Source organism: Microtus pennsylvanicus, chromosome 14 (assembly GCF_037038515.1).
Source record: "Microtus pennsylvanicus isolate mMicPen1 chromosome 14, mMicPen1.hap1, whole genome shotgun sequence".
In the NCBI taxonomy this organism is placed as follows: Eukaryota; Metazoa; Chordata; class Mammalia; order Rodentia; family Cricetidae; genus Microtus; species Microtus pennsylvanicus.
Window position 1 is genome coordinate 38748164 of NC_134592.1, and position 14176 is coordinate 38762339.

Consider the following 14176-nt stretch of genomic DNA (forward strand, 5'->3'; position numbering starts at 1 on the left):
CTGCCCTCAGGGTTGCCATTCCCCAAGAGGCACCAGACACCAGTCCCTCAGAACTATAGCAGCTTTGGTACAGTTGATTCAAGTCTGCCCTGACCTGATTCTTCTGAAACTTGAGATTCCTTTCCAGAGTCACCACGGTCAAACTGTGGAACCTGTTGAGTTATGAGCCACAGTTAACGGGGGGTGTCTTTGTGTGGCTTAGCTGTATGAAGCATGATTAATAAAAACTTAGATAGAGAAATTGGGGTTCAAACTGAAGGTCAGAAAAGCAAAACAACCAGCCATAGGCTCTTACCTCTACCTCAGTCCAAAATGGCAATCCTGCCTCCAGGAATCTCAGAATGCGACTGTGTCTGTGAGCTGTCTCCTTCCATTTTATACTTCTCTCTAGGGCTGGGATTAAAGGCATGCACCACCCAGTTTCTGTGGCAAACTAGTGTGGCTGCTGGGATTAAAGGTGTGTGTTAGCACTGCCTGGCCTGTAAGGCTGACCAGCAGGGCTGTTTTGCTCTCTGATCTTCAGGCAAGCTTTATTTATTAAAATACAAATGAAATGCCACTCACTATAGCATATGTTCTTATGTTGAAGCAACTCAAGATGGGGCAGGTCTGACCCTCTCCTGGTATATGGGCCCTCAGCTCAGATGCTTGTTTGAGACCTCAAAAGGATGTGTTTCTTAGTTTTAATGCTTCTCTTGAATGCAGCTACCCCCATGTCAACGTTACCAACTTCACCTCCAGCTGGAAAGATGGCCTGGCCTTCAATGCCCTAATACATAAACACCGGTAAGGGGAGCTTGGTACTGAGGGAGGATTTGATACCCTGCACTTAACCAGAGGTTGGGGGTGGGGGATGCCTCTGCTGCTTCTTCTTTCATCCTTGGCCTTCCCTAGAGCTCCTGCTTCCCTCAACTTCCGGTCCTTCCAAACTGGTGCTCACGGTTCCCCTGTCTCTTGGTCTCGTTTCTCATTTCTCCCGCCTGCCTTCCCAACTCCCTACGTTTGTCTAGCGTTCTTACTTCATGCTGCTACTGTCCTGTGTGTGAGACCACCATGGCCACGCCATCTTAACAGTTCAGCCCTTGTCCCCAGGCCTGACCTCATCGACTTTGACAAGCTAAAGGATTCCAACGCCCGGCATAACTTGGAGCACGCATTTGATGTGGCCGAACGCCAGCTGGGCATCATCCCACTCCTTGACCCCGAAGGTGAATCCCACCCATTTTACTCCCTCCCAGGGCTGGTCCAGGTGCCTGGGAAGCTACAGGCACGGGTATGTTGAGACCAAGTCAGGGCCCTGCTCTGCTCCTCAGTGACGAGTAGGTTTTCAGCAGACACCTGGCTTATAGGGAAGGTCCTTGAGGTCTTGGATCCTCCTTCATCCTCTTTCATAGTTCATGGTTCTAATGTGGGTCTCATCACTGTCTGAGATAAAAGGCCTCTGCTCAGTTTTTTGCTTCTTCTGGAACTCACTGTGTAGTTGAAGCTGTCCTTGAACTGATGCTCGTACCTCTGACTCTGTACCTAGTTACTCTTCCATTCTGTGCCCTGTTGGCTGTCATTTGATGCCTATGATTGAACTTCATGATGGAGAAAGTGAGGCTAAATGCTAGAAACATGGCTTTCCTGGGCTCTAGTTTTGGGACTCAGAATATACCGTCTCCCTCTTACAGATGTCTTCACGGAAAACCCAGACGAGAAATCCATCATCACCTATGTGGTGGCCTTTTATCACTACTTCTCCAAGATGAAGGTGCTGGCGGTGGAGGGCAAGCGAGTCGGCAAGGTATCAGACTGTTTGCTGGCCCCGAGTCTTGAGTGTGAGCTCCCTGTCCATCCTAAAAGCTTCGTGGTTGGGCCCCTAGCTGTAGTTTGGTGTGTAGAACATCTGCTCCCCAGTTCCTCTAAAGTCCCCTTGGAAACCCTCAACCTTGACTCCAAAGAGTGCCATGTCTGTCCTGCTGGGCGACAGCCCCATGTCTGAGTCTGTAGTCTACCTGGAGGCCCGTGTCTCCCAGACGTCCCCAGGAAGCACCACAGGCTCTTAATTTGTTTTGCTGATTGTAGCGTCAGACCTTGCAGGCTCCCACCGTGTATCAGGAGCACAGCCCTCAGTGCAGAGTAGCATGCCTGGTTCCTCTCCCCTGATGGTTCTTCAGCTCTTCAAGATAGACTGGTTCCTATCCATCTCCATGTACCTCGTGTGTCACAAAGCTGCCTGAATGTCTTTGATTCCTAATAAATAGTTGGAAATAAACAAGTGTCCAGGGGCTCCTGCCCAGACAGTTGTAGCCGAAACAGCAAGCTTCAGGTTCAGTGAAGAGATCCTATCTTAAAACCTACGGTGGAAAGTGATTGAGGAAGACACCAACCTTGAGAGGCTGGTATCCTGGCTCAACAAGCTTATTGATTTTCTACAGCAGTGGTTCTCAACCTTCCTAGTGCTGTGACCCTTCAATACAGTCCCTCATGTTGTGCTGACCCCCAACCATAAAGTTATTTTGTTGCTACTTCATAACTGTAATTTTGCTACTGTTAGGAATCATAATGTGATAATCTGATATGTGATTCCAAGGGGGGTTGCGACCCACAGGTTGAGAACCACCGTTCTGTAGGCTTAAAGGAGAGGGATGAGACCATTGAACCTCAACACAGTCAGTGCAGGAGATGAGATCTTGGGGGAACAAACCCAACATAGAACACAACAGAGCTTGAGAGATGCAGGAGCCCCAGTGTAGTTCACACCGATGGTGGGTCTCATTGGTGGTGTCATTGCGGCATTGTGGCATATCCCTTCTGATGAGAGTGAGTAACAAGGCGAACTCCCTAGGTCATCGACCATGCCATCGAGACCGAGAAGATGATCGAAAAGTACAGCGGGCTAGCCTCAGACCTGCTCACCTGGATTGAGCAAACCATCAATGTCCTGAACAGCCGCAAGTTTGCCAACTCGTTGAGTGGCGTCCAACAGCAGCTACAGGCCTTCAGCACCTACCGTACTGTGGAGAAGCCACCCAAGTAAGGCCCTGGCACGTAGGAGGGTGGTTGGGCCTCAGGAGCTGAAAAAGTCAATAGCTGGGGGTTGGGCCCTAAGAAAAATAGCTACAAGGCCCGTCCTTAAGTTCCATAGCTGGACGTCTATCTACTTGGCCACCCCCTCCCATGCCATCCAGCTTCACTGACACTGACGAGTGACTCTTGCTTATAGACAGAGGAAGGGCTTTTCTAGATTCTCAGGGCCTTTCAGGCTTCTTTGGCGAGCCAGTGCCAGATAGCTCCTTATAGAGCATCTGTTCCCTGAGCTGTGAGTTTCTTTTCAGGTAATGACCATTGTGTCATCTTCCCCCGAGTGCCCCAGGCTGATCCCACTTGTGGTCATCAAGTCTATCCATCTGTCTCTGTCCTACCTGTTATTGTTCATCAGCAAAGCACGAAGCCAGCTTCCTGGGAGCTCTGCCCCACCCTACCACATGCATGCGCACAGCCACACATGCACATGTGTAACCATGCACACAGTTGTGCATGCGTGTATAATGAACATAAGCATGCACATGCACAACCACACACACACAGCTATGCAGACACATGCAGATGCAGCTATGTACATATGTATATACACATATTCACAACCACGCAGCACACGCACATGAACACATGCCCACACATGTGGGTACTCAAACATGTCCACACATGTGGGTACTTAGAGGTATGCAGGTGCGCGCACACACATCAGCGTGCATTTCCAAATATGCACACATGTAAATATGCGTGCACAGCACTACACATCAGGAATTGCAGGCTGTCTGCTGGTATCTTGTCTAGCTCTGAAGAGATGCTTCTAGTTCGTCGGTGATGCCCTCTGTTTCTTCCTCCCATCTCATCTCACACTCACCATTCAAGTCACTCAGAGAGGGGGAAAGGAGACACTGAGCCCAGGATGTTCTGTAACTCTGGATCTGGTTTCTGGCCTGACACTAACCCACTTTTAAAGCCCTAAATTCAATCCTGATACCATGAGGCCCAGTATACAAAGGTGATCCGTCTCACCTGTGCCCTCAGTGCTTCAGGGCCTCAGGCTTCCTCAATGTTGTGTCCAGCGGGGAGAAGTGGTGGACTCAGTAGTTCAGGGTAGATTCTTGGTGCATGAGGAAGAGTGAAAGTGGACCATAACCTGGACCTTGTCCTCTGCACCCACAAACCCCAGCTCCTCCTGGCCCCTTGAACATATCTGGCCTATAGGATTTGGGAGATCCGGCTAGCAGACCGGGGTAAAAGTTTCCAGCACTGTGTTCTTGAGGAATAATGCCGCCTCTAAGGTTTTACTGACTAAAAACTATTTGTCTGAAAAGCCTTCATTTGTGAGACAGAAAAGGGTTCCTTTGTGTGAGTTGGTAAAACTTGGTATTGATTGGACTTACCAGAATATTACACTTAGCTAATCCCTACGGAGGCAAGAGAATACTCTGATAGCCATTGCATTTTCTCTGAATTGAGCTGTAAAGACACACCTTCTTATCTGATCTCTGCCAGGGAGAGTGGCAGAGGTCCTAGCAGGTAAGCAAATAGGCTCCGCCTTCCATGATCCAGGCTGTCAGGGTTCCCATACCGACTGCAGCAAACAACGTGTCTGTGGGGACTTCAATACCAGGACCCCTACTTCTGTCCCCCACAGGTTTCAGGAGAAGGGGAATCTGGAAGTCCTCCTGTTCACTATCCAATCCCGGATGAGAGCCAACAATCAGAAAGTGTACACGCCCCACGACGGGAAGCTAGTGTCTGACATCAACCGGGTACTGTGACTGTGTCGATCGCCCTGAGTTCCTGAGGGTTTGCTGAGTGGTCACTGAGCAAGGCTAGACCAGGCCACTTTATTTGGCATTAATTACATGCTGGCTATTTAGGAGAGTCATTTGAACGTGTCTGTAAGCGTTCATAATCTGCTCCTTGCCCCTCACATTTCACTATTTTTAGGTACCCAGAATTATTCTTTGGGGCCATTTTTGGTAGCCTGTCCTCTAACGGACCTTGAGCTTGTCTTGGAGTCTAGAATGTTAGTTACTTACGACAGAGGGGAAATGCTGTGTGACGTGTCAGGGGTTTGGAGACTCACTACCATCTGGAAACTCTTAATAGAATGGAGGTGGCTATTGGGACGACAAGAACTTGCTGAGCATCTACAGAGGTGGAAGCCATTGTATTATTAATCCAGTGTCTGAGGCAGGCCTGGGGGAGGTGGGGCTGGGAAGTCTGACTGCTTCAGCCCAGACAAAAATCAAAGGATGTTACTAAACTTTAATCTGCTTCCACCTCACCCCATAGTGGCTGCAGTCATCCAGAATCAAGTAAAAAAGACAACCCCAAGCCCGTATATTCTTCCTGTTCCCCAAGAATTCTCCTCTGCCCCATGCAGGCCTGGGAGAGCCTGGAGGAAGCGGAATACCAAAGGGAGCTGGCCCTGAGGAGCGAGCTCATTCGACAGGAGAAACTGGAACAGCTGGCGAGACGCTTCGACCGAAAGGCTGCCATGAGAGAGACGTGGCTCAATGAAAACCAGCGCCTCGTGACCCAGGTAAGGGAGCACGCCGTGGCAGGAGAGGGGAAGTGCTTTAGACCACTAATCTCCATGGAACTGGAGTCCAAGCCAGTCTCAGCAGCATCCAGATAAGCTACTCCTCAGCCTCGCAGGTGTCTGACTGGATCAAACCAGCAAGTGTCCCACCACTGAGATACACTCCCAGCTCATATTAACTCTCCATTTTAGAACAGAGCCTCACAGACTAGAATGGGCCCCCGGAGTATCTTGTGTTGCCTGTAGCATCAATAGACCCAGGAGACAGAGTTGACGTTGATGATTCTTCTCTGCGAGCAGGGCTAAGCCAGAGTGTGCTTTTGGTTCCTGGCCTCCAAGACTGGGACATATTTCACTGGCAAACAGTGAACCCCGGGGCTGATTCTCCATCAGAGCATCTGTTCCCTCCCACTTAGAGCTTAGAATCAAATTAAATTCTGTCTGTTAAGAGGATAGCGAGTGTTCTAAGAGCATTGGAGAGTGTACGCGCGCCCCAGATAGCGTGTGGGTAAACCTTCTGTTTGCATCCATGTGGCATGCACCCCGCCTGCCCGGAAATGGAGAGATCTTCTCAAGGCAGGGTGGGAAGTACCAGCGGGCCACCAGAGGACCCTGGTATGAGCACACAGCCTCACCTGCATGTGTGGCACAGAGAGTAAAACCGGGGGCTTTTAAAGGTATGGGTGAGACATTTAGAAGCTGCTCTGATAAGACAGGCAGCGGGGGACACAGAGATAACGCAGAAATGTGCTGTTCCCATCTGGTAGCTGCACTCCAGGGACCCATCGCTTCTGCGCCCAGGGGAGTCTGACTGAGCTGCTGTTTTATTTGTTGTTGCTTTCCTCCTTGCGGGCAGGATAACTTTGGGTATGACCTGGCAGCTGTGGAGGCCGCCAAGAAGAAGCACGAAGCCATTGAGACCGACACAGCCGCCTATGAGGAGCGGGTAAAGGCCCTGGAAGACCTGGCCCAGGAGCTCGAGAAAGAGAATTACCACGACCAGAAACGCATCATGGCCCGGAAGGACAACATCCTCCGCCTGTGGAGCTACCTGCAGGAGCTGTTGCGGTCCCGGCGCCAGAGGCTCGAGGCCACTCTGGCGCTGCAGAAGCTCTTCCAGGACATGCTGCACAGTATCGACTGGATGGATGAGATCAAGGTGGGCCTGCGCCTGCCCACCCCACACCCTTTAGAGTCCACGTGTCTTTCTTACATGCCGGCCCTCTGGTCGCATCTCTGAGTCATAACAGAAAGGACAAAGATGTCACTAGCCTATGTTCACAATATCCCCAATAACCTAGGAATGCTGGGTTAGTGGTTGCACAAGCACCACCCTACAGGAATTAGAAGAGATAGGTGTTAATGAGAAACCCAGAGAATCTAGCTCCAAGTAACTGGGGTTTGGCTCTGGTTAGAATCCAGACCCCTCTGCACAGGGAAACCAAAGAAATCCGAATTCTTACTCTCTGTCTGCTCCAGGAGGTCTCGGGTGAAAGGAAGCAGGGAATTGACCATAGGCTTTCTAAAAATAAACATGCCCGGGCTCCAGACCTTAAAAAAGATGATATAGATAAGTGTGAAACTTGAGATTTTGAAGGACATTCCATGGAAGATTCCAGAGGGCACCCTCTTATAGGAAATCCTGCTCTGCGGCATCTCCTGTCCCAAGCAGCGGGCACCTCCCTACTGCATCCACTTCCCCTGGCTAAGATGCATCCAGACACCCTCTGGGGGTGTCCTCTCTCCTCACTTGCCCTTGTCCGTTGCCAGGCTCACATCTTGTCTGCTGAATTTGGGAAGCATCTATTAGAGGTTGAAGACCTGCTTCAGAAGCACAAGCTAATGGAGGCCGATATTGCCATCCAAGGGGACAAAGTGAAGGCTATCACAGCAGCCACCCTGCAGTTCACTGAGGGGAAAGGTGAGGCCAAGACTGCTCCCTCTTTTGAGGCCATGGCCCCTACCCCCCCCCCCGCCGGGTAAATCTAGAACCACTTTTAGAATGCAAAGCTTGAAGGGTAACAGGGCTCTCCCGAGGGCCAGCTGTTTCAGCAGCCCGTAACCAGAAAGATATCCATAAGCACCGTAAGATATCATCTGTCTGCCATTCTTTTTGCTAGTGTCTCAGACTGTTTGTGTTTTTAGTTTCTTATCTTAAAGAAGAGAGTTCATTACCTCCTGGGAATCTCATGTCATGTTGTACGTTTCTAAGAACCATCTCAACTTTTAATCTCCCTCATTCCTGAAGTTTAGTGAGAACCAGTTACATAATGTACCCTGTCCTCTGAGGAACTGAGATTCCATGCATCCAATCCCAAAGGACATCAAAGGGCTGGAGTCATAGCACAATGGTAGAGCTTATGCCTACCACACACAAGGTCCCCAAGACCCGGAGAGGTGGAAGATATGTGTGGTTCTGAGCTGAAACTTACCAATTAATGAGTCCCTTCCTCCTCCTATCCCTCCAGGATACCAGCCTTGTGATCCCCAGGTCATCCAGGATCGCGTCAGTCACCTCGAGCAGTGCTTCAGTGAACTAAGCAACATGGCGGCTGGACGGAAGGCGCAGCTGGAGCAATCCAAGCGACTCTGGAAGTTCTTCTGGGAGATGGATGAGGCCGAAAGCTGGATCAAGGAGAAGGAGCAGATCTACTCTTCCCTGGACTATGGAAAGGATCTGACCAGCGTGCTCATCTTACAGCGCAAGCACAAGGCCTTCGAGGATGAGCTCCGGGGGCTGGATGCCCACCTGAAGCAGATCTTCCAGGAGGCTGAGGGTATGGTTGCCCAAAAGCAGTTTGGACACCCACAGATCGAGAACCGTGTCAAGGAGGTCTCGGCCCAGTGGGACCACCTGAAAGAGCTGGCTGCCTTTCGGAAGAAGGACCTGCAGAACGCGGAGGACTTCTTCCAGTTCCAGGGCGATGCAGACGACCTGAAGGCTTGGCTGCAAGATGCTCACCGGCTGCTCTCCGGTGAAGACGTAGGGCAAGACGAAGGGGCCACAAGAGCCCTGGGGAAGAAGCACAAGGACTTTCTAGAGGAGCTGGAGGAGAGCCGCGGGGTGATGGAGCACTTAGAACACCAAGCCCAGGGTTTCCCCGAGGAATTCCGAGATTCCCCGGATGTCACGAGCAGGTTACAGACCCTCCGGAAGCTCTACCAGCAGGTGTTGGCCCAGGCGGAATTGCGTGGACAGAGGCTGCAGGATGCCCTGGACTTGTACACGGTGTTCGGGGAGTCAGACGCCTGTGAGCTGTGGATGAGCGAGAAGGAGAAGTGGCTGAACCAGATGGACATCCCAAACACGCTGGAGGACCTGGAGGTTGTGCAGCACAGGTGAGAGAGGCTCGGCCTTTGCTCATCTCCCACCTCTAGACCCAACCGTTGAGTTCTGTTCTGGTTGGGGGTTCGGGTACCCCATTACTTCACCCACCTCTTTGTTCCTGACACAAAGGGGATTTTTCTTTATTCGGTTGCTTCTCAGCTACAGCAAACTTTGCCAGATGAATTCTGGGCATGGAACCCAGGGAAAATGGAGGTGCTGTATACATGGGGACTGGGAGGCTGGAACTTTGTCATCGCTAACTCTCTACGCTAGTCCCTAAGCCAGAGAACTCCAGGGGGCCACAGGCACCAGTCTGTAAACCACAGGTGTCTGAGGCTGCTTTCCCTTCTGGTATTCTGATTCCAACAGCACCCTGGGTAGGGTGGGGGCAAGTTCATCCTGTGGGAGGGAGTGATCTTGCTCAGTAGAGTGTGGCATGCCCAGGCTGAGGGGGGTGGTTGGTTCTAAGGGGCTAGGAGGGGTGCTCCCCACTGTGACGAGGGGACATGCTCAGGCTATGCAGGGGTCTGTGCATGGAGGAGTGGTCAGGTGATAGAGAGGAAATGTGTTTCAGCTGTGGATGGGGGCAGGTGTGCAGGCTGCGTGGTCCAAGAGTCACAGAGCAGGAGGAGCTGCTCCCTGGAGTCATGCCAGGGGGGTGTCCTGCACCAGTGCCAGAGCAGCGGTCCTCAGTCTTCCTAGTGCTGTGACCCTTTAATACAGTTTCTCATGTTGTGGTGACCTCCCAATTATAAAATAATTTTTGCTGCTACTTCATAACTGCAATTTTGCTACTGTTGTGAATTGTGAAAGGGTCGTTTGACCTCCGAGGAGTCTCAGCTCACAGGTTGAGAACCACTGTGCTAGAGGGTGCTGGACTCCTGCCAGGAAAAGTTGGCCTTCTTCCCTGAGCAGCCCTCCCTTACCCATCCTGGGAGTGAAACATCAGACTTGCAGGATTGCGGGGGGTGGGGGGTCAGAGGGGAAGGCTTCAGCCAACATTTCTGGGTAGCAGGATTAGGGTAGAACAGCAACTAAGACAATGGAAGTGTGGCAGGTGGTCCTTGGGGTGACTGAATCCCAGCACTATAGCCCTGCTTCACACTCTCCTGGGGAGCTGTTACCTGTATAGCAAAGAACCATCCCCTAACTTGGTCCAGAAATGCCAAGACGTGAAACTGAACTATCGAACCCAAACTTTGCTAGCCTGTCTGCCTCCTTTCCTCCCTCGCCTGGAAAAAACACTCAGGATGTGGAGTGAGGGAGCAAGGGCTACACATCTGGAAACTGGGACCCACTGGAGCCCGGTGATTCTGCTGCCACTCACTGCTCCCGTGTTCTCTGTCCATATCAGGTTTGACATCCTGGACCAGGAAATGAAGACTTTGATCACTCAGATCGACGGCGTGAACCTTGCTGCCAACAACCTGGTGGAGAGTGGCCACCCACGCAGTGGGGAAGTAAAGCAGTATCAGGATCGCCTGAACAAGAGGTGGGGAGTGGGCAGGGTGTGGGTCTGGGGGGTTCTCTCCTAGCACCTGACACACATCTAGAGAAATAGCCCAAGCTTTAAATGTTCCTGTCTCTCTCTGCCAGTCTTGTTGCTAGTACTGGGGCTATGGCAGCAAGGGTGAAGCCTATGCTACTGTCAGCATCATGGGGATGAGTGCTGTGTCTTGAGAGGGGGCGGGTGTCTGTGCACCTGTGATGAAAGGGCCATTCTGATCGTGCAGACAGTTAGTAGGTCACGTGGTACTTTGCCATATTTCCCCAGACATTCCTGGACATGGGAAATTGCTTTCTGAAGAGTTCTTAAGTACTGTCCATAAAAGAATGTCCCTGCCTGTGCCAAAATGCAGCATCAATAACAAGACTGGCTTGAGCGAAGAGAATTAGCGGGGAGCCTTGAGCAAGCTTCATGGCTGGAACAGAAAGCAGGCCCCGAGGAGCCTTTAGAGAGGGGCTGCTTTCAGAGCAGGGCTTAATTGCTCGTTAGTTCCTGGAGGATCTTTGAGGACAGAGCAGAGTCTTGCATCCTCTGCCTTTACCTTAACCCCTCACGTGCAATGCCACATGCTCACTCCCTCTTCCTGACGCTGGCTGGCCCCTTCCACGGACGTGTGCAGGAGCTTTATTCTGTGCCGAAGGCGGTTCAGAAGGTAGACTTAGGGGACAGTCAGCTGCAAAGAAACTGTGGGGACCGTTGAGAGCCTGTTGGGAACCCCAAGCTGAAAGAGATGGCCTAGAGCCAGTGGAATGGGGCTGAGCATCTCAGCATCCAAGGCTGGGACCTGCAAGTCTGATGTTCATTCAAAGAAGTAAGCCTCTTTATTAGGCTTATAGGTACTCTCTACATGTGAGTGAAAGGGGCGGGGGAATTTTTTTGGAGTTGCTTTTTAAGGGAAGCAGTTAGATCAGTTTAAACCAGAGAAGCTTCTGGGCAGGGAGAACTTGCAAGCTGTGCAATGCATGCTGGTCTCAGTATGCTGCCTGTTATAAAGGCTAAGCCACGCCCTGGCCCCTCAATGGGTTGCAGTTGCCATTCTCAGGATGGAGAAGAGCTGAGGCGCAGAACGATGAGGTAGTTTCCATTAAGTCTAAGAGTGGAGAGGCCTGAAAAGCCATTCAATACAGCAGAGAAGGGAAGGCCACCTCTTTACCGTGGAGCTCACCCCACTTGGGACCAGCTCCTTGGGTTAGAATGTTTGGACTGATGCTGAATAGTGAAAATCGTCTCCTCAGAATCTTGACATGTTTATTCTGGCTCAGCTCCTCAGAGATGCCCTGATTCATCTCATGTTCATTCTGTTCCCCACCACAGAGCCACTCCCCCACTTCCGTTCCTCTCTGCCCATGTGATTGTTCTTCCAACTACAGATTCCAAATCCTGGCCATGCTGAACCCAGGCCAGGCTCTTTTGCCGGTTGAAAAACACCCCTGCCTGCCTTCTCACTAGTTCTGAGCTTTGCATCCTACCTTGTGTTTAAAGATTCGTTCATTTCTGTGTGTGTATGAGCCTGTGTGTATGTGTATATGTATACCGTATTCACACCTCCTCCATCAGAGGTCAGAAGAGGGAATTCTGGAGTTTGAAATGGTTGTTGGCTGCCATGTGGGTGCTGGGAACCAAACCAAGTCTTCTGCAAGAGCAGCAACGCTCTTAACTGCTGAGGCCTCTCTCCAGCCCCTCTTACCTTGAGTTTATAACATACAGTTCTGAAATGCTTACTACCAGGAATATCATATTGGAAATGCGTCATTGGGCAGTTTTGTCACTGTGTGAACATCATAGAATGTACTGACATAACCTCAGGGGCATAACCTCCTGCACGCCTGGGCTAGATGGTAACTATTCCATTGCTTCAAGAACATAGTGAGCAAAATAACATGAGATATCTGGGGAAATAGGATAGCGGTACAGTGTACTTAGTGCGCGCAAGGATCTGGGTTCAGTCCCCAGGGCCAACACTAAAACACTAGATCCAGATTAGGTCCAGCAAGAAAGTGATGCAGCGAAATGACGTGATTAACATGTAACATTAACATATAACATATATGAAGCAGGGTCTGGCAAACATAGCATGCTGTTTACAGAAAACATGTTAAATGGAACGTACACCCAGTGTCCTCATTCATCATCCTCAAGCACAACAGAGAGAGCAAACAGGAAGTAGCAAGAGCTCCAAAGGCTCCCCAGCCTCCCCAGACAGCGCCACCATCTGGGGACCAAATGTTCAGCGCCCAAGTCTGTGAGGGGCATTTCTCATTCAAACCATCACATCCCACTCCCTGACCCCAGAGGTTCATGCCATGCACATCATGATGCAAAATGCATTTATCTCCACTTCCAAAGTCCCTATGGTCTCTGAGTCTCAACACTGTTTTAAAGTCCAAAGTCTCTTCAGAGACTCAAGGCAAGCCCTTCCTTTACCATAAGCCCCTGATAAAGCAAAAATCAAATTCTATAATTCCAACAGATAATGGCACAGAATATGCATTTCCATTCCAAAAGAGAGGAGTGGAGGTATAATGAAGAAATACTGGACCAAAGCAAAGCCCAGCAGGGCAAACTCCAAATCCTATAGCTCCGGGTCCCATGTCAAAGGCTTAGATGATTCTGCCTCTCTGGCTTTGCTGCCTGCAACATACTTCTCTCTCTCAGGCTGGCTCCACTTCCTGTGTGTAGCTCTTGGCATCTCCAACAACCTGAAGTTTCCATGGCAACCCCACTTCACTTTCACAGCCTCATGCCATGACCTCTCAAGCCTCTTGCCCTCTCAGGGCCTTCACGTAGGGTTTCTCCCATCACCTGTCGCCTGGCGTGGGTGGCTTTTTGGAATGATGGAGGAAGAACCCATGACCCCTTCGCTCTTGCATCCATCATGCCTCTAAAGTCAGAGCCATGTGGATGACACTTCCAAGTTAGACTAGCAGCTTGGGATGGACCCTGATCGCCTTGAACTGCATTAGCAGCGGCTTTTGGTTGCACTTAGGAGAAGACCACACACACACACACACACACACACACACATACACACACACACACTTTATGCTCTCTTGCTCTCTTTCACAAGCTGGGGACTTAGTTGGATGGGGTCTTGCCCCGAGGGTACACTTCCCTCTATCCCAGTCCAGAAAAGTCCTTCACTTAATGGCACCGGTCTCCGTAACAACGTCTTCCAGCACACGCCTTAGCCAGAACATAACGCTTCAGGGTGCTCCCTTTCTCTGGGGACCATGCATTTTATATTTCCTTCTGCCCCACTTGCTTTCTCCCACTGAAAACCTGCATAAGCACTATCAGTCATACGTAGGCCACAGACCAGACAAACGTTACGTAGTCTTGAAATTTTCTTCACCGAAGAAACTAGGTCATTACTTTTAAACTTAGCCTCAAGCAAGTTCTCACAACATGGGCATTTGCCAGAATCTTACAAGAATGGTCTCTAAGCAGCTGCTGTTAATGGCCTTGCTCTCCTCTGAAAGCTCTTGAGTTGGGCCTCTAAGGTCCTCAGTGCTCTCGGCACGACTGTCCTCCAGGCTCCTACTAGAGTGGCTTGTTAAACTCCGCTTACAATATTCAGCTGCTCTTCTAGCCCCGAATTCCAAAGTCTTCCCTATTCCTCCAGAAAACAACATGGTCAGGTTCTTCCAAGGAACGGGAATCTCTGCTATCAGCCTCTCTTGTTAATTTCCATTCAGCTGCGGTGGCCAATGCCCTGAACAAGGTGATGTGTAAAAGGAACGTCTGGTTCCAGACGGATAAAAAGGAGGGGTAT

At 50.6% G+C, this 14176-nt stretch overlaps 1 protein-coding gene across 3 annotated transcripts in view; it reads left to right on the forward strand.

Annotated features, from left to right (window-relative positions):
- Sptb (spectrin beta, erythrocytic) overlaps positions 1-14176 on the forward strand; it is a 133513-nt gene that overhangs the window by 83589 nt on the left and 35748 nt on the right. For all 3 annotated transcript variants that reach the window (XM_075948841.1, XM_075948843.1, XM_075948844.1), the window contains exons 6-15: positions 706-786; positions 1093-1208; positions 1674-1786; positions 2831-3018; positions 4673-4790; positions 5411-5569; positions 6426-6728; positions 7340-7490; positions 8038-8908; positions 10252-10389. In XM_075948841.1, the coding sequence (XP_075804956.1) occupies positions 706-786; positions 1093-1208; positions 1674-1786; positions 2831-3018; positions 4673-4790; positions 5411-5569; positions 6426-6728; positions 7340-7490; positions 8038-8908; positions 10252-10389 (2238 nt within the window). The remainder of the gene's footprint in view (positions 1-705; positions 787-1092; positions 1209-1673; positions 1787-2830; positions 3019-4672; positions 4791-5410; positions 5570-6425; positions 6729-7339; positions 7491-8037; positions 8909-10251; positions 10390-14176) is intronic.